This window comes from Oncorhynchus mykiss, chromosome 6 (genome assembly GCF_013265735.2).
Source record: "Oncorhynchus mykiss isolate Arlee chromosome 6, USDA_OmykA_1.1, whole genome shotgun sequence".
Classification (NCBI taxonomy): domain Eukaryota; kingdom Metazoa; phylum Chordata; class Actinopteri; order Salmoniformes; family Salmonidae; genus Oncorhynchus; species Oncorhynchus mykiss.
In genome coordinates, this window is record NC_048570.1 from 80,615,553 (window position 1) to 80,642,088 (window position 26,536).

A 26,536-nucleotide genomic window follows, 5' to 3' on the forward strand; every position below is an offset into this window, starting at 1 on the left:
GACATTGAACTTTAACCCAGTAAGAATCCTGGATATAGCTGTAGGACAGTTTTTTTTTGTATAGAGATCTCAGAAATGCAGTGTAACCATTTCTTGTCTCCTTATGTTACAGGGTGAAAACTGTTTTTATGGGCACACAAATCCAAAATAATGTACGTGATTGCAAAAGTTAATGCTTCTAACCGAAAGAGTCAACGTACCTTGATACTTAAAACCTAAATTGATCATTTATTTATTTCACCTTTATTTAACCAGGTAGGCAAGTTGAGAACAAGTTCTCATTTACAATTGCGACCTGGCCAAGATAAAGCAAAGCAGTTCGACAGATACAACGACACAGAGTTACACATGGAGTAAAACAAACATACAGTCACTAATACAGTATAAACAAGTCTATATACGATGTGAGCAAATGAGGTGAGATAAGGGAGGTAAAGGCAAAAAAAGGCCATGGTGACGAAGTAAATTCAATATAGCAAGTAAAACACTGGAATGGTGTTTAATTGACAGCTTTCAATAGAAAACACTAACGTTTGAGGATGGATTCTAAACAACGTTTGCCATGTTTCTGTCGGTATTATGGAGCTAATTTGGAATATTTTTCAGCGTTGTGGTGACCGCAATTTCCGGGCGATTTCTCAGCCAAAAGTGAAGAACAAACAGAGCTGTTTCACCTACAAAAATAATATTTTGGGAAAAAATGAACTCTGGCATCTACCTGGGAGTCTCGTGAGTGAAAACATCCAAAGTTCTTCAAAGGTAAATTATTTAATTTGATTGCTTTTCTGATTTCCGTGACAAGGTTGCCTGCTGCTAGCAAGGCATAATGCTATGCTAGGCTATGATAAACTTACACAAATGCTTGTCTAGCGTTGGCTGTAAAGCATATTTTGAAAATCTGAGATGACAGTGTGATTAACAAAAGGCTAAGCTGTGTCTCAATATATTTCATTTGTGATTTTCATGAATAGGAATATTTTCTAGGGATATTTATGTCCGCTGCATTATGCTAATTAGTTTCAGGCGATGATTACGCTCCCGCATGCGGGTTTGGGAGTCACTAGAGGTTAATTAAAGCTAGTGAGGGAGATAAGTGTTTCCAGTTTCACAGATTTTTGTAGTTTGTTCCAGTCATTGGCAGCAGAGAACTGGAAGGAGAGGCGGCTAAAGAAATAATTGGTTTTGGGGGTGACCAGAGAGATATACCTGCTGGAGTGCGTGCTACAGGTGGGTGATGCTATGGTGACCAGCGAGCTGAGATAAGGGGGGACTTTACCTAGCAGGGTCTTGTAGATGACATGGAGCCAGTGGGTTTGGCGACGAGTATGAAGCGAGGGCCAGCCAACGAGAGCGTACAGGTCGCAATGGTGGGTAGTATATGGGGCTTTGGTGACAAAACGGATTGCACTGTGATAGACTGCATCCAATTTGTTGAGTAGGGTATTGGAGGCTATTTTGTAAATGACATCGCCAAAGTCGAGGATTGGTAGGATGGTCAGTTTTACAAGGGTATGTTTGGCAGCATGAGTGAAGGATGCTTTGTTGCGAAATAGGAAGACAATTCTAGATTTAACTTTGGATTGGAGATGTTTGATGTGGGTCTGGAAGGAGAGTTTACAGTCTAACCAGACACCTATGTATTTGTCCACGTATTCTAAGTCAGAGGCGTCCAGAGTAGTGATGTTGGACAGGCGGGCAGGTGCAGGCAGCGATCGGTTGAAGAGCATGCATTTAGTTTTACTTGTATTTAAGAGCAATTGGAGGAAACGGAAGGAGAGTTGTATGGCATTGAAGCTTGCCTGGAGGGTTGTTAACACAGTGTCCAAAGAAGGGCCAGAAGTATACAGAATGGTGTCGTCTGCGTAGAGGTGGATCAGAGACTCACCAGCAGCAAGAGCGACATCATTGATGTATACAGAGAAGAGAGTCGGTCCAAGAATTGAACCCTGTGGCACCCCCATAGAGACTGCCAGAGGTCCGGACAGCAGACCCTCCGGTTCTTCAATAATTATGCTTAATACTTGTTGGGTGATCATTTGGTGACCAGCTGATTAGGTACGCCGTAATATTTTCACACATCATCATCTGATCCAGGAAGGAATTTTCTGAATGACAGTCAAGTGCGGAACAAACAGCTGTTGTGAAAGCGCATGCAATGCAACAACAGCCCGAGTGCTGGGAAAAAAAATCCTATTTTGGTGTCTCATTCGTTACACCGGTGAAGACAGTTGTTCCTGGATCCACGTTGGATCTAATATCCCTTGTGAATTGATGCGGATCATCTGTTGTTTCCTGCTTGATTTACAGCAGGGTCTCGTTAGATTTAACATAGAAAACATGAACTCAGTACATAAAAGTTTTCATCTGTTTTTGTGCCTCCGATTGGACATGGAGTCTACTGTGCGCAGCTGTGCGCAACACCAATGTTATTCCTATGAATTATTCTGGATATAATGCCAACAAATTACACAGCCTAGTGGGCTTATGGACATTATGATCTGGTCATGAAATAACGTGACAAAGACATTTTTTTCTCCATGTTATACCTGCAATTTTAAACAATACAAGAGGCTTGAAGTAGCCTACTTGAAATTAAATTTGGAGCTCAGAAATTCAAGAACTGGAATAGGCCTACCTTGAAAATCTGGTGCTTGAAAATTATTTTTAATTCTTGTAGCCCATTTATAAGTTCTCCTGCTCCCTTATAATTATCTGTGATTTCATTTTTGATCCGTTTTTGTGAGAAATGTGGCCACAGTTTCCCACCGCTTCAATGGAATTCAATTGAAGGGTGTTGCAGTACTCTGTTGGTAAAACCATGTGCAGTTATTATGAAGACATCTGTTGGCTTCCCATACAAAGTCTTCCATTAAAAAGGAACCTGTTTTTTGGTCACTTTCTCATTATTAAACCAGGGATGGTGAGATTAATGCTACCATTATTTATGGCTTTATTATGTATCCCTGCGTGAACCACATCGGCTACCGAAACAACACCATGTATGCATCCAATCTATTTCATCTATGAAAAAACATTTTATTTTAGTTTCAAACCACTTTAAATGTTGATCCCAATGTCACACATTGGCCCCATTATTTATAGAAAGAGCCATTTCCACTCTCATTTATAGCCTGTTAATTATGTGATTGATGAGGTTGTTTTTTCTACAGACGACTTGTGTGTAACTCAGTGAGTAACTTGTGGTTAGACAGACAGACAAACTCAAAGACAGGCAGACTTACCCTGTAGGGAATGATCTCATTCCTGTAGGATTCCCGGAGACTCACTAGATACACCTGGTCTCTGCCAGCGATGAACAGTGTATCCTGTATCTTGGTCATCAGTTGGAAGTCCAGTCTGTGCTGTGACTCGTTCCCCGACAGACGACCTCGGAACACTGGGTACTGCCGCGAGACTGAAACACACAAACACACGTTAGTTAGAGATCACGCACGTGTAAGCTTTCAGAGTGCTACACACACACACTGGCTCTGAGGGCCACACACTATCAATCAGGTTATTGATTAAGCGTAAACATGTTGTGTGTTACAGCTTTATAGAAATGTCTCAGTAGTGTAATTCAGGCTGCTGATACAGCACGGTGGTCGCCTCAGGAATAGTAAACCAACAGAATGTTGTTGGTCCCCACATGGTCAAATGCCATTTCTAGGGGATTTAGGGTTAAGGTTTAGGGTTAGTAGCTAGGGTTTAGTTTAGGTTCAGGTTACAGTTAGGGTTAAGGTTTAGGGTTAGTAGTTAGGGTTTAGTTTAGGTTCAGGTTACAGTTAGGGTTAAGGTTTACACATTACATTACCATGAAGACCTTACAGTACACAATCAATACACTGTTCACTGATACACATTACATTACCATGAAGACCTTACAGTACACCATCAATACACTGTTCACTGATACACATTACATTACCATGAAGACCTTACAGTACACCATCAATACACTGTTCACTGATACACATTACATTACCATGAAGACCTTACAGTACACAATCAATACACTGTTCACTGATACACATTACATTACCATGAAGACCTTACAGTACACAATCAATACACTGTTCACTGATACACATTACATTACCATGAAGACCTTACAGTACATCATCAATACACTGTTCACTGATACACATTACATTACCATGAAGACCTTACAGTACACCATCAATACACTGTTCACTGATACATGCAGGACAATGGGACACATAATTCATGACAACAGGGTGCAGCATAAAAGCTGATTGGAAATTAAATTGTACTGAGACATGATGCTGCTGTCTTGTGAGTGAGACTAACCTGAGTGTGTGTGTACGTGCAGCGTGTGTGTACTCACAGTGTGCATCGACAACGTCCAGGGGTATACTGTCCTCTGGGAAGCTGGCAGACATGGTGTGTGTGGCTGTAGCTAGCAGTATGCTGAGCAGAAGGCCTGCTCTCCTAACCATGACTGTTGCTGCTTTTGGTCTGAGACCACTCCTTCCTGCCTGGTTCTCACCCAACAAGATGTTACCTGGAAACACAGAGACGATCAGTCATGAAATACAGATACACACAGGAAAGTCCAGAACTAACAGATTTCAGTATTGACACCAAATACCTGTATATTCTAAATCGCCAAAGAAAATGATATTTTCTGTAATCGCTCTCTATATCTCTCTCTCACACACACACACACACAAACACACACACACACACACACACACACACACACACACACACACACACACACACACACACACACACACACACCATTTCTCTCTCATTCTCTCTGAACCCCTTTTACCAGGAACTATTATACCCAGGTCTATTGTAGATCACATGATGGAATGTTTAGCGGTTTCAAGTTGAGATCATTTATGACATGAGCAGTACCTCGGACGGCCTGATCAGCTAGTGTGTGTGTGTGTGTGTGTGTGTGTGTGTGTGTGTGTGTGTGTGTGTGTGTGTGTGTGTGTGTGTGTGTGTGTGTGTGTGTGTGTGTGTGTGTGTGTGTGTGTGAGAGGCCCTTTAGAGACGACGTGTGTGCATATTAATGAACGTCCAGTCAAATATTTATAAGACAAACAAATTATTCATGTGGACAGTCTGAACGGATATACACAATTTACCACTAGACACACACACACACACACACACGGGGATGGATTAGCCAGCAGCACACTGAGACACACACACACAAAAGTGTGCACACAAGCAGAGTATCCCAGAGTACCACTGATGAGCACGTCATCTCTTTGCGCACACGCACGCACACACAGCCACACACACACAAACCAGTATTGACACGTTTTCAATTAGCCCAAGGTCCACCTGCTTCAGAGCAGAGCTAACTGGCAGCAGCCGGTGTGTCTGTCTGGCCAGCCCCTTAGTATCTGATTGATCCAGTCAGGATGTATGCCTCACTAGGCTTATATACATGTTCACATATATGAACTATTATATTATTATTATTATATTATATCTTTAGATCTAAGAAACATTAGATGTCATCGTTAGAGCAGCACAGATGACCAATGAGAATGAGGATGTCTGCGGGGGGCCGGATGGAACAATCAACACACTGCAGACTAAATCTACTCTCCCTGTCTAATACTGTTAGCTGGCTGAATACACACAGCCTTAGATCTATGGTATCTATGTGGCTGTTAAAGTGGCCTGAGGAGAGTTATATCACTGTGGTGATGACAGAGACAGAGAGAGACAGAGAGAGACAGAGAGAGACAGAGAGAGACAGAGAGACACAGAGAGACACAGAGAGACACAGAGAGACACAGAGAGAGTCAAACCAAACTGTATGACTGGCAGTGATGCATCACCAGCCACTATGGAGGTACACATGCACTACTGCACAACCAGCCCAGTGCCAGCTGGCAGAGCAGATCTGCTCTTCTCTTCAATTAGTGGTTTTAGTGGAGAAATTAGAGTTCTGAAAATCAGAGCAGAAAGAATCAGAGCAGAAAGATCTCTGGTGATCTAACACACATCGATGAGGCTGGCTACAGGATATCCCATACACAAATGATTAACTGATCCATACCGAACAATTCATATAATCTATATAGAACGATTCAGAGATCTATAACGAATGATTCACTGATCTGCAACTGTCAGCAATTTCATCCCTCACCCTAATCAGTGAAGAAGAGGAATTGATATAGTGGAGAAAGAGAGACAAGTAGAGACAACTACATGGGGACATGCTGCTTTAGCTACTTAAAGGGGTAATGTGAGATATCGGCAATTAAGACCTTTTTCTACTTACCCAGAGTCAGATGAGCTCATGGGTACAATCTGTATGTCTCTGCATGCAGTTTGAAGGAAGATGAAGGTACCGTTCCTTCAGAAACTATCCACACCCCTTGACTTTTTCCAAATGTTGTTGTGTTACAAAGTGGGATTGAAATTGATTATTTTTTATTTTTTTCAATGATCTACACAAAATACTCTGTGATGACAAAATGGAAGAAATGTATATATATATATATGGAAAATAAACCGCTAAGTAAGTATTCAACCCCCTAAGTCAATACATGTTAGAATCACATGTGGCAGTGATTACAGGTGTGAGTCTTCCTGGGTAAATCTCTAAGAGCTTTGCTTACCTGGATTGTACAATATTTGCCCATTATTCTTTTAAAAAATTATCAAGTCGGTTCTTGATCATTGCTAGACAGATATTTGCAAGTTTTGCCATGGATTTTCAAGCCGATTTAAGTCAAAACTGTAACTAGGTCACTTAGCAACATTCAATGTCATCTTGGTAAGCAACTCCAGTGTATATTTGGCCTTGTGTTTTAGGTCATTGTCCTGCTAAAAGGTGAATTTGTCTCCCAGTGTCTGTTGGAAAACAGACTGAATCAAGTTTTCCTATATGATTTTGCCAGTGCTTAGCTCTATTCCATTTATTTTTATCCTAAAAAACTCCCTAGTCCTTGCCGATGACAAGCATACCCATAACATGATGCAGCCACCACCATGCTTAAAAATATGAAGAGTGGTACTTAGTGATGTGTTGGATTTGCTCCAAACATAACACTTTGTATTCAGGACAAAATGTTTATTTCTTTGCCAATTTTCTTTTCAGTATTATTTTAAGTGCCTTCCTTACTGCCTATTCTGTACAGGCTTCCTTCTTTTCACTCTATCATTTATGTTAGTATTGTGGAGTAACTACAATGTTGTTGATCCATCCTCCGTTATCTGATTCTACAGACATTTTAAACACTAACTGTTTTAAAGTCACCATTGGCCTCATGGTGAAATCCCTACACAGTTTCCTTCCCTGGTCTTTGTGGTTGAATCTGTGCTTGAAAATCACTGCTCGACTGAGGGACCTTACATATAATTGTATGCAGGTGCGCATCTTTCACTGGGGACGGGGGGAACATGTCCCCTCCACATTTTGAAATTGCATTTTTGTCCCCCCCCCGCACCCCGTTTTATCATTGGAATGTGGTCCAACAACGAGGCTCCAGGACCATGTGGTCAGGTAGGTTGTTTGGAGTGTTTATCCGACTGGATAAAAAAACATTTAAAAAACACAAGTTATGTCCCCCCACTTCTAAAACCAAAGGTGCGCCCCTGATTGTATGTGTGGGGTACAGAGATGGGGTAGTCATTTAAACGCTATTATTGCACACAGAGTGAGTCCATGCAACTTATTATGTGACTTGTTGAGCACATTTTTACTCTTGAACTTATTTAGCCTTGCCTTAACAAAATAGTTGAATACTTATTGACTCAAGACATTTCAGCTGTTCAGTTTGAATTCATTTGTAAACATTTCTAAAATCATAACTGCACTTTGACATTATGGGGTATTTATTGTGTGGAGATCAGTGACACCAAATCTCAAATGAACACATTTTAAATTCAGGCTGTAACACAACAAAATGTGGAAAAGGTCTAGCGCTGTGAATACTTTCTGAATGAACTGTAGTTTCACCAGTCGTTGCTAACTAGCATTAGCACAATGCCTGGAAGTCTACCAGAACAGCTAGCATGCTAGCTTAATTGCCAAAATCTGGCAATATCCCCGCTGCTGTTGTTACTCTCCCTACAATTCAGACCTTCAAATCAATTCCAAAAAGTTGTCCAAGAGAAAATGTATTGTTTTCCAAATGGTTCTCGAGACAACAACTGACAATTAAATCTCTAAGAAGAAAACAATGAATACAGATACAATCAATAAAGTATAAACCCTGGGAAAATGATATGAACATTACTATACTGCCTCAGGGCTGCCTCAAGATACAACAAGGCTCCTTTCACTGGTTAATCATTTATTTACAGGTAAATCATAAATCTCCCTTGTTAAGGATTATTTGTATTATTTTTCCTTTCTTTCTTCTTTCTAACGCTCTCTTTTTACTCCCTTCCTTCATTCCCTATCCTCTCTTTTTCTCCCTTCCTTCCCTATCCTCTCTCTTTTTCTCCCTTCCTTCCCTATCCTCTCTCTTTTTCTCCCTTCCTTTATTCCCTATCCTCTCTCTTTTTCTCCCTTCCTTCCCTATCCTCTCTCTTTTTCTCCCTTCCTTTATTCCCTATCCTCTCCCTTTTTCTCCCTTCCTTCATTCCCTATCCTTTCTCTTTTTCTCCCTCCCTTTATTCCCTATCCTTTCTCTTTTTCTCCCTTCCTTCCCTATCCTCTCTCTTTTTCTCCCTTCCTTTATTCCCTATCCTCTCTCTTTTTCTCCCTTCCTTCATTCCCTATCCTCTCTTTTTCTCCCTTCCTTCATTCCCTATCCTCTCTCTTTTTCTCCCTTCCTTCATTCCCTATCCTCTCTTTTTCTCCCTTCCTTCATTCCCTATCCTCTCTCTTTTTCTCCCTTCCTTCATTCCCTATCCTCTCTCTTTTTCTCCCTTCCTTCATTCCCTATCATCTCTCTTTTTCTCCCTTCATTCCCTATCCTCCCTTTTTCTCCCTTCCTTCATTCCCTATCCCTTCTCTTTTTCTCCCTCCCTTTATTCCCTATCCTCTCTCTTTTTCTCCCTTCCTTTATTCCCTATCCTCTCTCTTTTTCTCCCTTCCTTTATTCCCTATCCTTTCTCTTTTTCTCCCTCCCTTTATTCCCTATCCCCTCTCTTTTTCTCCCTTCCTTCATTCCCTATCCTCTCTCTTTTTCTTCCTTCCTTTATTCCCTATCCTCTCTCTTTTTCTCCCTTCCTTCATTCCCTATCCTCTCTCTTTTTCTCCCTTCCTTCATTCCCTATCCTCTCTTTTTCTCCCTTCCTTCATTCCCTATCCTTTCTCTTTTTATTTTCTTTCAAGACTCTCTCTCTCTCTCTCTGTTATTGTGGAACACTTGGGCTGTAACTTCCCATGATGCCTAGCGGTGGAGCAGCAGTTGTTCCTGAGCAGCTCTAATGTAAAACAGAACAGAGAGGGAGAGAAAGGGGAGACGTGGAGGGGTCAGCCTGCTAAAATTACCCTCAATCTGAGGCCAACCTAGCATGTTCCCTATTCACTATCCTATTCCTACCCTGCCGAGTGTTTGTGTGTGTTTGTGTGGGGGGGGGGGGGGGGGGGGGGGGGGGGCTCGACAGGCCCTGAGACGCAGGAATAGAGCTAGTCACGCAACTCTGTCCTGTTCAGCCTTCCCCCTCCTTCTCTCTCTCCTCTCTCTGTCTGTTATTACAGGCTTTTCAGTATCCTACAATCACTCTCCCACTGCTGATGTTGTTGGCTCAGACTCACACTGTTTAAACACCAAGAGGAGGGTGTGTGCGTAAGTATAGTGTGTGTATGTGTGTGTGTGTGTGTGTGTGGCGGGGGTTGTTGGCTGGTTGTTTGTTATTGGCAGGATCTGCACCAAGTTGCCCTATGAAGCTTGTTCTAGTTGCAGTGTTTCAATCACAGAACCTGACCAACACCTACATTGTGGTAAAGTTGTAAGTAGCACAAGGTTATTAACAGAGAACTTACAGACTGGGAGCAGCAATCAGTGTGGACAGGACTTCCTCTCTCTGCATATATACATCAATACCTGTCAAAGATTTAAACAACACCCACTCATTCAAGAGTTTTTCTTTACTTTTACTATTTTCTACTTTGTATAATAATAGTGAAGACATCAGAACTATGAAACATCACGTGGCATCATGTAGTAACCAAATAAGTGTTAAACAAAAATAAATTTATTTTATATTTGAGATTCTTCAAAGTAGCCACTCTTTGCCTTGATGACAACTTTGCACACTCTTGGCATTCTGCCAACCAGATTCAAGAGGTATGGCATGCATTTCAATTAACAGGTGTGCCTTGTTCAAAGTGAATTTGTGGAATTTATTTTCTTGTTAATGTGTTTGAGCCGATCAGTTGTGTTGGGACAAGATATGGGTGGTATACAGAAGATAGCCCTATTTGGTAAAGACAAAGTCCATATTATGGCAAGAACAACTTAAATAAGCAAAGAGAAATGACATTACTTTAAGACATGAAGGTCAGTCAATCCGGAAAATTTCAAGAACTTTTAACGTTTCTTCAGGTGCAGTTGCAAAAACCATCAAGCGCTATGAAACTGGCTCTCATGAGGACCGCCACAGGAAAGGAAGACACAGAGTTACTCTGCTGCAGATGATAAGTCCATTAGAGTTACCAACCTCAGAAATTGCAGCTCAAATAAATGCTTCACAGAGTTCAAGTAACAGACACATCTCAACATCAACTGTTCAGAGGAGACTGCATGAATCAGGCTTTCGTGGTCGAATTGCTGCAAAGAAACCACTACTAAAGGACACCAATAATAAGAAGAGACTTGCTTGGGCCAAGAAGCACAAGCAATGGACATTAGACCAGTGGAAATCTGTCCTTTGGTCTGATGAGTCCAAATTTGAGATTTTTGGTTCCAACCACCGTCCAACCACCGTGGATGATCTCCGCATGTGTAGTTCCCACCGTGAAGCATGGAGGAGGAGGTGTGATGATGTTGGGGTGCTTTGGTGGTGACACTGTCTGTGATTTATTTAGAATTCAAGACACACAACCAGCATGGCTACCACAGAATTCTGCAGTGATATGCCATCCCATCTGGTTTGCTCTTAGTGGGACTATCATTTGTTTTTCAACAGGACAATGACCCAACACACTTCCAGGCTATTTGGGCTATTTGACAGAGAAGGAGAGTGATGGAGTGCTGCATCAGATGACCTGCCCTCCACAATCACCCAACCTCAACCCAATTGAGATAGTTTGGGATGAGTTGGACAGCAGAGTGAAGGAAACAAGTGCTCATCATATATGTGAACTCCTTCAAGACTGTTGGAAAAGCATTCCAGGTGAAGCTGGTTGAGGGAATGTCAAGAGTGTGCAAAGCTTTCCTCAAGGCAAAGGGTGGCTACTTTGTTAAATATATATTTGAATTGGTTTAACACTTTTTCGGTTACTACATGATTCCACATGTGTTATTTCATAGTTTTGATGTCTTCACTATTATTCTATAATGTAGAAAATAGTAAAAATAAAGATAAATCGTTGAATGAGTAGGTGTGTCCAAACTGTTGACTGGTACTGTATATTTAGTCCAGCTTCTGTGATTGTTGGACATACTGTATGTATAGTTATTTCTCTCTCTCTCATTTTCTCTGTCCATATCCATCCATCTTTCTATTCTCTCTCTCTCCCTACCCTCCTTCTCTCATTCTATTCTCTCACTCCCTCCCCTCCCGCTGTTTCCATTCTGCCTGTAGAAACAACACCAGAGCAGTCTCTTCTCCTGCAGGTCAGTACAACTGGGGCTGTGGAGGAATTGGCCCAATCAAGTGTTGTACACAGTAATGTAACCCCCATGACCCCACCCTGTGTGTTGTTGTAAATACCCCTCCATCAGTATGACCAATAGAACACCAATAGAACACCACTGAACAATAGATTCTGCTCCAGGGACAACCCAGCCCAGCCCTATGTTACACACACACACACACACACACACACACACACACACATTTTACTATACTTGTGGGGATCAAACAATTTATTCCCATTAAAAATCCTATTTTCCCTAACCTTTAAACCCTTAACCCTAATTCCAAACCCTATTTCTAATCCTAAACCTAATTGTACCCCTAAACCTAAACCCTAAGCCTAAAATCTATGTTTTCCTTGTGGAGACCATCGAATTGTCCCCACTTGTCCAAATTGGAATTGTTTTAGTATCATTGTGAGGGCTTCTGGTCTCCACAAGTATAGTAAAATCAAAAACACACAGCCATACACACAACGTAGAGGAAATCAGTTAACCTCAGTACAAACTGTAGTATTACTTCTACTGGACTTCACTGAATACAATTACATTTTACTAGTAGCATTCTCTGTGTGTGTGCAAGTGTCTGCCTGACTACACGCGTGCGTGTGTGTGTGTGTGTGTGTGTGTGTATGTGTGTGTGCTTGCCTACGTGCGTGCATGTGTGTGTGCAGCCATGCCAAATTGGATGTACTAAATAACTTTGTTGTCCTCATCAGGGCTTTGGGAAAGTAATCAGTTTGTGACCGAGCAGCCAGGCGATTAGCAGACCTCCATCAGAGCAGACTAGAGAAACCATTACTGCTCCCTCTCCTTCTCTTCAATAACAACATGAGCCAGTCATCTCAGTATTTACTGAGGATTACATCTGAAGAGCCTGACTTGTTGGTACAGAGAGAGTTGGCAGAGAAAGAAGGCTGTGCCACCTCACACCATCCCTCCCTCCTCTCTACTTCCCTCCTTTCCTCCCTCTTTCTTTCCTTTTGTGTGTAGAGGGGTATAAGAGGAGAAAGACAGTTGTTTCTCTCCTTGTCTCCTTTACTCTCTCTTTCCATATACCTTGGTGAGAGGGGGATTTTAAGAGGAGAAAGGCTCCATGGTAGTTCAGCTGTAGTGAAGCACAAAGGCCAGAGCTGCAGGTGTGACAGGAACAATAGAGGCTTTTCGCTGGGCTGTACAATGGAGCTACCGCCCCTAACACTGTCCAACTCTCTGGGGGTTAGTAGTAGTGGCCCTCCACTGTCCAACTCTCTGGGGGTTAGTAGTAGTGGCCCTTCATTGTCCAACTCTCTGGGGTTTAGTAGTAGTGGCCCTTCATTGTCCAACTCTCTAGGGGTTAGGGTTAGTAGTAGTGGCCCTTCACTGTCCAACTCTTTGGGGGTTAGTAGTAGTGGCCCTTCACTGTCCAACTCTCTAGGGGTTAGGGTTAGTAGTAGTGGCCCTTCACTGTCCAACTCTCTGGGGGTTAGTAGTAGTGGCCCTTCATTGTCCAACTCTCTAGGGGTTAGGGTTAGTAGTAGTGGCCCTTCACTGTCCAACTCTTTGGGGGTTAGTAGTAGTGGCCCTTCACTGTCCAACTCTCTAGGGGTTAGGGTTAGTAGTAGTGGCCCTTCATTGTCCAACTCTCTAGGGGTTAGGGTTAGTAGTAGTGGCCCTTCACTGTCCAACGCTTTGGGGGTTAGTAGTAGTGGCCCTTCACTGTCCAACTCTCTAGAGGTTAGGGTTAGTAGTAGTGGCCCTTCACTGTCCAACTCTCTGGGGGTTAGTAGTAGTGGCCCTTTACTGTCCAACTCTCTGGGGGTTAGTAGTAGTGGCCATTCACTGTCCAACTCTCTGGGGGTTAGTAGTAGTGGCCCTTCACTGTCCAACTCTCTGGGGGTTAGTAGTAGTGGCCCTTTACTGTCCAACTCTCTGGGGGTTAGTAGTAGTGGCCCTTCACTGTCCAACTCTCTGGGGGTTAGGCTTAGTAGTAGTGACCCTTCACTGTCCAACTCTCTGGGGGTTAGTAGTAGTGGCCCTTTACTGTCCAACTCTCTGGGGGTTAGTAGTAGTGGCCCTTCACTGTCCAACTCTCTGGGGGTTAGGCTTAGTAGTGGTGGCCCTTCACTGTCCAACTCTCTGGGGGTTAGTAGTAGTGGCCCTTCACTGTCCAACTCTCTGGGGGTTAGTAGTAGTGGCCCTCCACTGTCCAACTCTCTGGGGGTTAGGGTTAGTAGTAGTGGCCCTTCACTGTCCAACTCTCTGGGGGTTAGGGTTAGTAGTAGTGGCCCTTCACTGTCCCACTCTCTGGGGGTTAGGCTTAGTAGTAGTGGCCCTTTACTGTCCAACTCTCTGAGGGTTAGTAGTAGTGGCCCTTCAGTGTCCAACTCTCTGGGGGTTAGTAGTAGTGGCCCTTCACTGTCCAACTCTCTGGGGGTTAGTAGTAGTGGCCCTTTACTGTCCAACTCTCTGGGGGTTAGGCTTAGTAGTCGTGGCCCTTCACTGTCCAACTCTCTGGGGGTTAGGCTTAGTAGTAGTGGCCCTTCACTATCCAACTCTCTGGGGGTTAGGCTTAGTAGTAGTGGCCCTTCACTATCCAACTCTCTGGGGGTTAGGGTTAGTAGTCGTGGCCCTTCACTATCCAACTCTCTGGGGGTTAGGCTTAGTAGTCGTGGCCCTTCACTGTCCAACTCTCTGGTGGTTAGAGTTAGTAGTAGTGGCCCTTCACTATCCAACTCTCTGGGGGTTAGGGTTAGTAGTAGTGGCCCTTCACTATCCAACTCTCTGGGGGTTAGGGTTAGTAGTCGTGGTCCTTCACTATCCAACTCTCTGGTGGTTAGAGGTAGTAGTAGTGGCCCTTCACTGTCCAACTCTCTGGTGGTTAGAGTTAGTAGTAGTGGTCCTTCAATGTCCAACTCTCTGGGGGTTAGGCTTAGTAGTAGTGGCCCTTCACTATCCAACTCTCTGGGGGTTAGGGTTAGTAGTCGTGGTCCTTCACTGTCCAACTCTCTGGTGGTTAGTAGTAGTGGCCCTTCACTGTCCAACTCTCTGGGGGTTAGGCTTAGTAGTAGTGGCCCTTCACTGTTCAACTCTCTGGGGGTTAGGCTTAGTAGTAGTGGCCCTTCACTGTCCCACTCTCTGGGGGTTAGGCTTAGTAGTAGTGGCCCTTCACTGTCCAACTCTCTGGGGGTTAGGGTTAGTAGTTGTGGCCCTTCAGTGTCCAACTCTCTGGGGGTTAGTAGTAGTGGCCCTTCACTGTCCAACTCTCTGGGGGTTAGTAGTAGTGGCCCTTTACTGTCCAACTCTCTGAGGGTTAGTAGTAGTGGCCCTTTACTGTCCAACTCTCTGAGGGGTTAGTAGTAGTGGCCCTTCACTGTCCAACTCTCTGAGGGGTTAGTAGTAGTGGCCCTTCACTGTCCAACTCTCTGAGGGTTAGTAGTAGTGGCCCTTTACTGTCCAACTCTCTGAGGGGTTAGTAGTAGTGGCCCTTCACTGTCCAACTCTCTGAGGGTTAGTAGTAGTGGCCCTTTACTGTCCAACTCTCTGGGGGTTAGTAGTAGTGGCCCTTTACTGTCCAACTCTCTGGGGGTTAGTAGTAGTGGCCCTTTACTGTCCAACTCTCTGGGGGTTAGTAGTAGTGGCCCTTCACTGTTCAACTCTTTGGGGGTTAGTAGTAGTGGCCCTTCACTGTCCAACTCTCTGGTGGTTAGGGTTAGTAGTAGTGGCCCTTCACTGTCCAACTCTCTGGTGGTTAGTAGTAGTGGCCCTTCACTGTTCAACTCTTTGGGGGTTAGTAGTAGTGGCCCTTCACTGTCCAATTCTCTGGTGGTTAGGATTAGTAGTAGTGGCCCTTCACTGTCCAACTCTCTGGTGGTTAGTAGTAGTGGCCCTTCACTGTTCAACTCTTTGGGGGTTAGTAGTAGTGGCCCTTCACTGTCCAATTCTCTGGTGGTTAGGATTAGTAGTAGTGGCCCTTCACTGTCCAACTCTCTGGGGGTTAGTAGTAGTGGCCCTTTACTGTCCAACTCTCTGAGGGGTTAGTAGTGGTGGCCCTTCACTGTCCAACTCTCTGAGGGTTAGTAGTAGTGGCCCTTTACTGTCCAACTCTTTGGGGGTTAGTAGTAGTGGCCCTTTACTGTCCAACTCTCTGGGGGTTAGTAGTAGTGGCCCTTCACTGTTCAACTCTTTGGGGGTTAGTAGTAGTGGCCCTTCACTGTCCAACTCTCTGGTGGTTAGGGTTAGTAGTAGTGGCCCTTCACTGTCCCAACTCTCTGGTGGTTAGTAGTAGTGGCCCTTCACTGTCCAATTCTCTGGTGGTTAGGATTAGTAGTAGTGGCCCTTCACTGTCCAACTCTCTGGTGGTTAGTAGTAGTGGCCCTTCACTGTCCCAACTCTCTGGTGGTTAGTAGTAGTGGCCCTTCACTGTCCAACTCTCTGGGGGTTAGGATTAGTAGTAGTGGCCCTTCACTGTCCAACTCTCCGGGGGTTTGTAGTAGTGGCCCTTCACTGACCCAACTCTCTGGTGGTTAGGGTTAGTAGCAGTGGCCCTTCACTGTCCAACTCTCCGGTGGTTAGGGTTAGTAGTAGTGGCCCCTAACACTGTCCAACTCTCCGGGGGTTAGTAGTAGTGGCCCTTCACTGTCCAACTCTCCGGTGGTTAGGGTTAGTAGTAGTGGCCCCTAACACTGTCCAACTCTCCGGGGGTTAGTAGTAGTGGCCCTTCACTGTCCAACTCTCCGGGGGTTAGGGTTAGTAGTAGTGGCCCTTCACTGTCCAACTCTCTGGGGGTTAGGGTTAGTAGTAGTGGAGTTAACAAACCTGATTAAAGGAGTTAACGTTGGTTAATTTCATATTCAGCACAATATTACTTTGTAGGGAAACACCAGAGTGGGTTTGGTACTGGCACAACACCAGAGTGGGTTTGGTACTGGCAAGACCAGAGTGGGTTTGGTACTGGCAAGACCAGGGTGGGTTTGGTACTGGCAAGACCAGAGTGGGTTTGGTACTGGCAACACCAGGGTGGGTTTGGTACTGGCAACACCAGAGTGGGTTTGGTACTGGCAACACCAGAGTGGGTTTAGTACTGGCAACACCAGAGTGGGTTTGGTACTGGCAACACCAGAGTGGGTTTGGTACTGGCAACACCAGAGTGGGTTTGGTACTGGCAACACCAGAGTGGGTTTGGTACTGGCAACACCAGAGTGGGTTTGGTACTGGCAACACCAGAGTGGGTTTAGTACTGGCAACACCAGAGTGGGTTTAGTACTGGCAACACCAGAGTGGGTTTGGTACTGGCAACACCAGAGTGGGTTTGGTACTGGCAACACCAGAGTGGGTTTGGTACTGGCAAGACCAGAGTGGGTTTGGTACTGGCAAGACCAGAGTGGGTTTGGTACTGGCAACACCAGAGTGGGTTTGGTACTGGCAAGACCAGAGTGGGTTTGGTACTGGCAAGACCAGGGTGGGTTTGGTACTGGCAAGACCAGAGTGGGTTTGGTACTGGCAACACCAGGGTGGGTTTGGTACTGGCAACACCAGAGTGGGTTTGGTACTGGCAACACCAGAGTGGGTTTGGTACTGGCAACACCAGGGTGGGTTTGGTACTGGCAACACCAGAGTGGGTTTTGTACTGGCAACACCAGAGTGGGTTTGGTACTGGCGCAACACCAGAGTGGGTTTGGTACTGGCAACACCAGAGTGGGTTTGGTACTGGCGCAACACCAGAGTGGGTTTGGTACTGGCAACACCAGAGTGGGTTTGGTACTGGCAACACCAGAGTGGGTTTAGTACTGGCAACACCAGAGTGGGTTTGGTACTGGCAACACCAGAGTGGGTTTGGTACTGGCAACACCAGAGTGGGTTTGGTACTGGCAACACCAGAGTGGGTTTGGTACTGGCAACACCAGTGGGTTTGGTACTGGCAACACCAGAGTGGGTTTGGTACTGGCAACACCAGAGTGGGTTTGGTACTGGCAACACCAGAGTGGGTTTGGTACTGGCAACACCAGAGTGGGTTTGGTACTGGCAACACCAATGGGTTTGGTACTGGCAACACCAGAGTGGGTTTGGTACTGGCAACACCAGAGTGGGTTTGGTACTGGCAACACCAGAGTGGGTTTGGTACTGGCAACACCAATGGGTTTGGTACTGGCAACACCAGAGTGGGTTTGGTACTGGCAACACCAGAGTGGGTTAGATTCCAGCATGGGCCATATACTGAATATATGTGTTTACTGTAAATCACTTAATGTAAGTCAACTGTTCAAGTTGCTGCTATATGCAAATTCAGCGCCAACATATTCCTGAATATATTGCTATATTGATGGGTTTGAGCAGGGACACCCTGTAGACCTGCTACTATTGACCAGAGTGAATGGGGAATCATTTTACTGGATTACATTTGCCCTTAAAACAAGGGTTTACAATTATATTCAACTTTCCATATCATTTCAGTCACAAAAACAATCTAGTTCTTGTGATATTATGTATGTCACATAGTAATCAGAATGGCATCAACTATTTGCTAATTTTACCTAAATAATGTGTCTAACTAAATTAGGCATGGCCCTCCTAAACACAACATACAGCGTGTGAATATTGACTTGAATAACTTATCTTCCCGACACAGTCGTTCCACGGCTGTCATTCAATTAGCTGACTCTATTGCGCCGATTCATTCATTCTCCGACGTTAACCCCTACACTACCGCACCCCAACTCCCCCTAACCTTAACCCATTCATCCTATCACTGGATTAGAACACAGATGTTCAGGGATCCAGAGCTGCGGGACAATCTGGCTATTTACCCTAGCGGACAGAGAGTGCGTGGGGGGAGCTTTCTAGTGCCGGTGGACCAAAGCCACATCCCGGCTCCACAACACCTATTGTCCCGGCTGGGAGGGAACGCATTCAACATTGATCTGTGCTAACCTTTATACTCCACATGAAATGCGAAAGACAACAAAGCCGTGAGGGAGAGCAGAGGAGTGACACACCAGTAATGGGGAGAGGAGAGAATTGATTGTTCCACTAATGCATGGATGCAGGGATGGGCTCGGAGGCGGGCGCATTCTCTAAAAGGTCCCTACCACGGCGGACGGAACGAAGGCTGATTAGTTCACAGGAAACACTGATTTATTTAGACTAATCATCAATCCCTATTTACCAACATGTTTAGACGTGTATATTACTAAAATACAATCTAACAACAAATGAAATTAACCATTGGATAACACGTATAGGTAGTCGCCTACCTATCCAACCTAACGCCAATAACGAATAAAATATCTCGTTTCACAATTACAATGAATGTGCAATTTCGCTGGTCATGTTCTGTTGATCAGTACCAAAAGTCCACTGTGTGAGAATGTGAAAGTTCACATCTTATTCCCATTGCTTACATGCCTATACACCGTCACGACCCCCACAACACAATGTGAGAAACGCTTTTCTCACCTGCGCTTCAAATCAACAATCAGGGCTCATCCATCTTATCTGCGCCACAGTATTAGAACAATAGTGAACTATTTTATTCTCTGTAAATATAATGATGTGTATTTGCTCATCTATCCATGAGAGGACAACAAACTAATTACGCTATTACTTTATTCACTCCAACAATAAAGTGCTGTTATCTGAAATCTATTGTGAATTCTGTACCAATCTCTATAGGACGAAAACTACAGTCAAACAAATGTAGTCTAGATAATTAACAGAAAGTCCAATGCTCAATTAGAAGAATAAAATATATTTTAACAAACCTATAACCTTTAACAAACCTATTTTACGCACTTTTCAAACGGTTTATTATGAACACTAATAACATACCTTGTAGTTCCAAAATGATTCATGAAAGCGTATTGCGTATTCCAATCCCAATGAAGGCTATATTCCCTATAACGTTCATCCATTATAATAATTCCATTTGGTGGAGTTATAAACGTATATAATTCCTTATTCCCAGTGCCATATGGTCTCCACACTTCTCTTTTCCAGTCGCGGACCGCGGACATTAATTCAGAGTCGCGGAATTCTCCTCTCTCTGCGTCCTTGGGCCCGGCTCAATGCTTACTGATCTTCAAAGCTCAACCGTGATCAAATTGCGCTACAGTCCCCTCGTACGTTCATTCCCCACCCCCCTTTACTATTAACTTTTAAACCAGAGGGGAAACGTAAATAAGAGACGTGCGCTTTCCGTTCAGCCCTGAGCGCGCACATAGAACAAATCAGGCAAAAGAGATACAAGCAGAACGATAATGTTTTATAAACTATGATTATATAGGCTGCAACCCATACGAAGAAAGCCCATGTATAAATAGCCCGGTCGACAACTATTTCTGTAGTATTCACCACTTGTGCAGGGCAGCCCTACAAGCCGACTCAGTTTGCAACAAATACAACCTTTCCCCTTCAGTTTGCAAGGGCACTTTCGCTGCTCGTTGCTGATTTAAAGAATAAACTCACCTCATCGGGTATACATTTTTTTAATCCTTTTTAGTTTCTATACAATCACAAAATCACGAATAGTCCAACTGGTCGCTGTTAGCTTGCAGTGGGCAGCCAGAAAAACAATCTAATGCACGGCAAATGGTGTAACTCGATCCATACTGAGTCAATCCATCACACAGCGTTCTGCCTGTCTTCCAATAGGCCGAGCTCTCGCTTCAGTCCCTCCCACATCTCTCTCCCTCTCCGCGTCTCTCTCTCCAGGGCTGTGGGTTTTGGCTACTCTCCCTCCCCGACCGCTTTCTTTCCTACGAGAGAGAAAAGAAAGAGAAGAGAGAGGCCCCCACCTTCCCACATGACCCTGCCTTGCCCCCCTCTCCTTTCTCCCATCCCCCACAGCCAGTAAGTGAAGCCCTTGGTAAATATCTTCAGCAGAATAGTTTTTGGAGGGGAAAGGGGGACTTGCTGAGAAAGGAACTATCTTTAAACCATTTAACTCCAGTCTGCTATACTGGACTACAGCTAGCCTAATGCTATGACCTTTCTACACCAACGTGCAGTTGTTGAATGCAATAGACCAAATGCATGGTTATGTATGAAACTTAGACATAGTTATTCATGTACTTTACCCATGTGTACCCTTTCTGCCATTCCACAAATGGATCCCACAGTAAATATGTGCATCACGCAACGATGCTGATGGATTTAAACATTTGTCTTTAACACACCAGTAAGTAATGCCCTGATCTAAAAACAATACACACACACACACACAAATGCAGAGCCCAGCGATGCACTGAACTGAACAATTGGTATGGCCTATGGTAATAAATTCTTACAATTTGTTCCATTAACCCAGTTTGTCAGTGAGAATCACATCAGAGGGATAACGAAGGGCTAGCTAGGCGGAGACGAGGGGCGAGGAGTGGAGAGGAGGGTTGTGGATGGGGAGAGGAGGGGAGAGATACAGACAGAGAGATGCACTGGAAGTAGACACAAATACAGTTACAATCTATCAGGAAAGGAAATCCCCCACAAGCCCTTACATTACTCAGACCCCAGGACTCACTGACTCAATGTCTATGACATGGCTCACACACTACTATAACATTCTTCAGTCACACCTATAACATGCTTCAGTCACTCCTATAACATGCTTTAGTCACTCCTATTACATGCTTCAGTCACTCCTATAACATGCTTCAGTCACTCCTATAACATGCTTCAGTCACTCCTATAACATGCTTCAGTCACTCCTATAACATGCTTCAGTCACTCCTATAACATGCTTCAGTCACTCCTATAACATGCTTCAGTCACTCCTATAACATGCTTCAGTTATTCCTATAACATGCTTCAGTCACTCCTATAACATGCTTCAGTCACTCGTATAACATGCTTCAGTCACTCCTATAATGTGCTTCAGTCACTCATCAAATCTGCAAGACTGTGTTCAAGCAGCAGATGATTCTCGATGCACATTTGGAGAATCAGAATGTGTGTCTGTTTAAGTGTGTGGGTCTCTCTCTCTCTGTGTGTACAGTATGTGGTGTGTGTGTGTGTGAGAGAGAGAGAGAGAAAGGGGGAGAGGGAGAGAGAGAGAGAGAGAGAGAGAGAGAGAGAGAGGGGGATAGGGAGAGTGAGCGAGAGAGAGAGAGAGAGAGAGAGAGAGAGAGAGAGAGAGAGAGAGAGAGCGAGAGAGAGAGAGAGAGAGAGAGAGAGAGAGAGAGAGAGACAAAGAGCTGGGCTGGGAGGGGAGTGAAAGTCCTTATTGACCGTGTCAAGTCATTCTAGGGCAACTTACCCAAACAGTGGCCGTCCATTTGCAACACGTTAGTAGATGTATGTTAACCCCCCTCACACACACTCTGCCCCCCCACTTCCCCCCTCACACACCCTCTGCCCCCCCACCTCCCCCCTCACACACACACTATGCCCCTCCATTTCCCCCCCCACACACACACTCTGCCCCTCACCTCCCCCTCACACACACTCTGCTCCCCTACCTTTCCACACACACACTCTGCCGAACAACCTCCCCACCACTCACACACTCTGCCCCCCCACCTCCCCCCTCACACACTCTGCTCCCCTACCTTTCCACACACACACTCTGCCGAACGACCTCCCCACCACTCACACACTCTGCCCCCCCATTAGTAATTGTGAAGGTGGTATTTCCATGTGAATGGTTTGACAGGAAGAGCCAGTTTACACTGTTGATGTGTCTGATCCCATTCTGGCTCTCTGGCCACTGATTCACTCTCTTCACTGATTCACTTTCTCTACTGATTCACTCTCTCTACTGATTCACTCTCTCTACGGTTTCACTCTCTCTACTGATTCACTCTCTCCACTGTTTCACTCTGTCCGCTGATTCACTCTCTCCACTGATTCACTCTGTCCGCTGATTCACTCTCTCTACTGATTCACTCTGTCCGCTGATTCACTCTCTCCACTGTTTCACTCTGTCCGCTGATTCACTTTCTCTACTGATTCACTCTCTCTACTGATTCACTCTCTCTACTGTTTCACTCTCTCTACTGATTCACTCTCTCCACTGTTTCACTCTGTCCGCTGATTCACTCTCTCCACTGATTCACTCTCTCCACTGTTTCACTCTCTCCACTGATTCACTCTCTCCACTGTTTCACTCTCTCCACTGATTCACTCTCTCTACTGTTTCACTCTCTCTACTGTTTCACTCTCTCTACTGATTCACTCTCTTCTCTGTCACTCTGTCCACTGATTCACTCTCTCCACTGATTCACTCTCTCCACTGTTTCACTCTCTCCACTGATTCACTCTCTCTACTGATTCACTCTCTTCACTGATTCACTCTCTCCACTGTTTCACTCTCTCTACTGATTCACTCTCTCTACTGATTCACTCTCTCCACTGTTTCACTCTCTCTACTGATTCACTCTCTCCAATGTTTCACTCACTCACTCTCCCCTGTCTGTCTCCAGTGGTGTAAAGTACTTAAGTAAAAATACTTTAAAGTACTAAGTCGTTTTTTTTAGTATCTGTACTTTACTCTTTATATATTTGACAACTTTTACTTTTACTTCACTACATTCCTAAAGAAAAGTATGTACTTTTTACTCCATACATTTTCCCAGGCACCCAAAAGTACTCGTTACATTCTGTATGCTTAGCAGGACAGAAAAAGGTTAAATTCACACACTTATCAAGAAAACATCCCTGGTCATCCCTACAGCCTCTGATCTGGGGGACTCATTAAACACAAATGCTGTGTTTGTAAATGATGTCAGAGTGTTGGAGTGTGCCCCTGTCGATATGTAAATTTTAAAAAACTAGAAAAATGTGTCATCTGGTTTGCTTAATAAAAGGCCATTTTAATTATTCATACTTTTACTTTTAATACTAAGTATATTTGACCAACTGTATTTACATTCGATACTTAAGTGTATTTAAAACCAAATGCTTTTAGACTTTTACTCAAGTAGTATTTTACTGGGGGACTTTCACTTTTACTTGAGTCATTTTCTATTAAGGTATCTTTACTTTTACTCAAGTATGACAATTGGGTACTTTTTCCACCATTGTCTCTATCTCTACCAGTACCCTGTCTGTATCTCTACCAGTACCCTGTCTGTATCTCTACCTGTCCCCTGTCTGTATCTATACCAGTCCCCTGTCTGTATCTCTACCAGTACACTGTCTGTATCTCTACCAGTACCCTGTCTGTATCTCTACCAGTACCCTGTCTGTATCTCTACCAGTACACTCTGTATCTCTACCAGTACCCTGTCTGTATCTCTACCAGTCCCCTGTCTGTATCTCTACCAGTACCCTGTCTGTATCTCTACCAGTCCCCTGTCTGTATCTCTACCAGTCCCCTGTCTGTATCTCTACCAGTACCCTGTCTGTATCTCTACCTGTCCCCTGTCTGTATCTCTACCAGTCCCCTGTCTGTATCTACCAGTCCCCTGTCTGTATCTCTACCAGTCCCATGTCTGTATCTACCAGTCCCCTGTCTGTATCTCTACCAGTACCCCATCTGTATCTCTACCAGTCCCCTGTCTGTATCTACCAGTACCATGTCTGTATCTCTACCAGTACCCTGTCTGTATCTCTACCAGTACCCTGTCTGTATCTCTACCAGTCCCCTGTCTGTATCTCTACCAGTACACTGTCTGTATCTCTACCAGTACCCTGTCTGTATCTCTACCAGTACCCTGTCTGTATCTCTACCAGTACACTCTGTATCTCTACCAGTACCCTGTCTGTATCTCTACCAGTCCCCTGTCTGTATCTCTACCAGTACCCTGTCTGTATCTCTACCAGTACCCTGTCTGTATCTACCAGCCCCCTGTCTGTATCTCTACCAGTACCCTGTCTGTATCTCTACCAGTACCCTGTCTGTATCTCTACCAGTACCCTGTCTGTATCTCTACCAATCTCCTGTCTGTATCTACCAGTCCTCGTTCTGTATCTCTACCAGTCCCCTGTTTGTATCTACCAGTACCCTGTCTGTATCTACCAGTACCCTGTCTGTATCTCTACCAGTACCCTGTCTGTATCTCTACCAGTCCCCTGTCTGTATCTACCAGTCCCCTGTCTGTATATCTACCAGTCCCCTGTCTGTATCTACCAGTCCCCTGTCTGTATCTCCACCAGTCAGTCTCCTGTCTGTCTCCACCAGTCAGTTTCCTGTCTGTCTCTACCAGTCAGTCTCCTGTCTGTCTCTACCAGTCAGTCTCTTGTCTGTCTCTACCAGTCAGTCTCCTGTCTGTCTCTACCAGTCAGTCTCCTGTCTGTTTAGTAAACTGTCTGCTCCCCAGAATGCTGGTCAGATGGCTGTGTCAGCATGGAGGAAGGAGAGGCATCTGTTCTCATTGTGAGGATGGATGTAGGGATGGATCAATGTATCCAATGTTGGCGGAATGGAGAGATTGATGTATTGACGGTGCTAGATGGACAGGAGTAGGTTGTGTGGGAATAGATGGATTGAGGGTGGGGGAGGATGGACAGATGACAGAAGGAGAAAGTGGTGCTTCCAAGCCCTTGTGTGTCCGAGAGGAGGGAGAGGGTGGTGGGGTGACCATTGGGGTGCAGGGGCCTGAGACTTAGAGGGTATGGGACCTATGTCCTCAGGGGTGTGTGGGATGACCTTAGGGGGTCAGAGGGCCACACCCCCTAAGTCTCAGGCCCAGCCCCTGCACACCCCTGACAGGGCTGGGCCAGAGGGCCACACCCCCTAAGTCTCAGGCCCAGCTCCTGCACACCCCCGACAGGGCTGGGTTGGGCCAGGGGCCAGAAGGCCACCATTGCAACAAGATGTATAGACAGAAATGCCTCCAGATGGCCTAGGGCTCATTCCTGTGGGGCTGGAAGTAGAAGCTGGGGTAGGAAGATGGGGCTCTGAGGTAGGGGCTGGAGGCAGGGCTGGGGCTGAGCTGTGGCTTGATGCTGGGGTTGGGGTATAGGGCTACTGGGGTATATGGCTGGGGCTAGGCCTTGATACTGAGGCCTGAGGTAGAGGCTGAGAATGAGTTAGTAGCTGGTTGTACAAGGCTGGGGATACAGAAATGATATTAGCTGAATTAATCCATTCAAAAGAATACGTGTTGACCAGGTTACGTTAAAGACAAGGTTACAGTGAGGTTAATTCCCAGCCAGCAGGGTGAGGCCGTGTACCTGTCTGAGCTGTGGTCTCTGTCTGACTCCTGAGTCACTGTCTGAACCAGCTGTATCTTACCCGACAACACAGGGTGAGGCTGGGTACCTGTCTGAGCTGTGCTCTCTGTCTGACTCCTGAGTCATTGTCTGAACCAGCTGTATCTTACCCGACAACACAGGGTGAGGCTGTGTACCTGTCTGAGCTGTGGTCTCTGTCTGACTCCTGAGTCACTGTCTGAACCAGCTGTATCTTACCCGACAACACAGGGTGAGGCTGGGTACCTGTCTGAGCTGTGCTCTCTGTCTGACTCCTGAGTCACTGTCTGAACCAGCTGTATCTTACCCGGCAACACAGGTAGAGGCACATTAAATGTTCCAGAACACTCAAATGATATCCCAAAAATGTGAGAGGAACTAAGTTGACAGAATAGCAGATGGAAGGTATAGGTTTGGCAGTTGAGATATGACATGGGAAATATGGACATTTACCAAGCAGATGCTTTTATCCAAAACGATAACAGAACCAACTAACTGAGCTAAAGAACCACATTTTTACCCCCCAAATAAATAGTATTTTTACCTTATTGTGTATTTTATATCACCATGAGTGGTCTATCAGATGGTTCTCTATGGGAGGCTGGATGCCACTCTCCTGATCTCTGGCTGATTTAGAGGCCATATCTGGCACTCTGCCTGCCTGGTCACCATTT

At 44.9% G+C, this 26,536-nt stretch overlaps 1 protein-coding gene across 6 annotated transcripts in view; it reads right to left on the reverse strand.

Annotated features, from left to right (window-relative positions):
- LOC110519503 (semaphorin-6D) overlaps positions 1-20,469 on the reverse strand; it is a 47,664-nt gene extending 27,195 nt beyond the window's left edge. For 2 of the 6 annotated variants that reach the window (XM_036981100.1, XM_036981098.1), the window contains exons 1-3: positions 20,199-20,468; positions 4,349-4,525; positions 3,243-3,415 (exon numbers count right to left, since the gene is read on the reverse strand). In XM_036981100.1, coding sequence (XP_036836995.1) covers positions 3,243-3,415; positions 4,349-4,460 — 285 coding nt within the window. In that variant the 5' untranslated portion in view covers positions 4,461-4,525; positions 20,199-20,468. Of the gene's footprint in view, positions 1-3,242; positions 3,416-4,348; positions 4,526-19,562; positions 20,175-20,198 lie in introns of those variants that run through there. The other 4 variants (XM_036981101.1, XM_036981102.1, XM_036981099.1 and 1 more) reach the window with 4 other exon arrangements.
- Between the last annotated feature and the right edge of the window lie 6,067 nt (positions 20,470-26,536).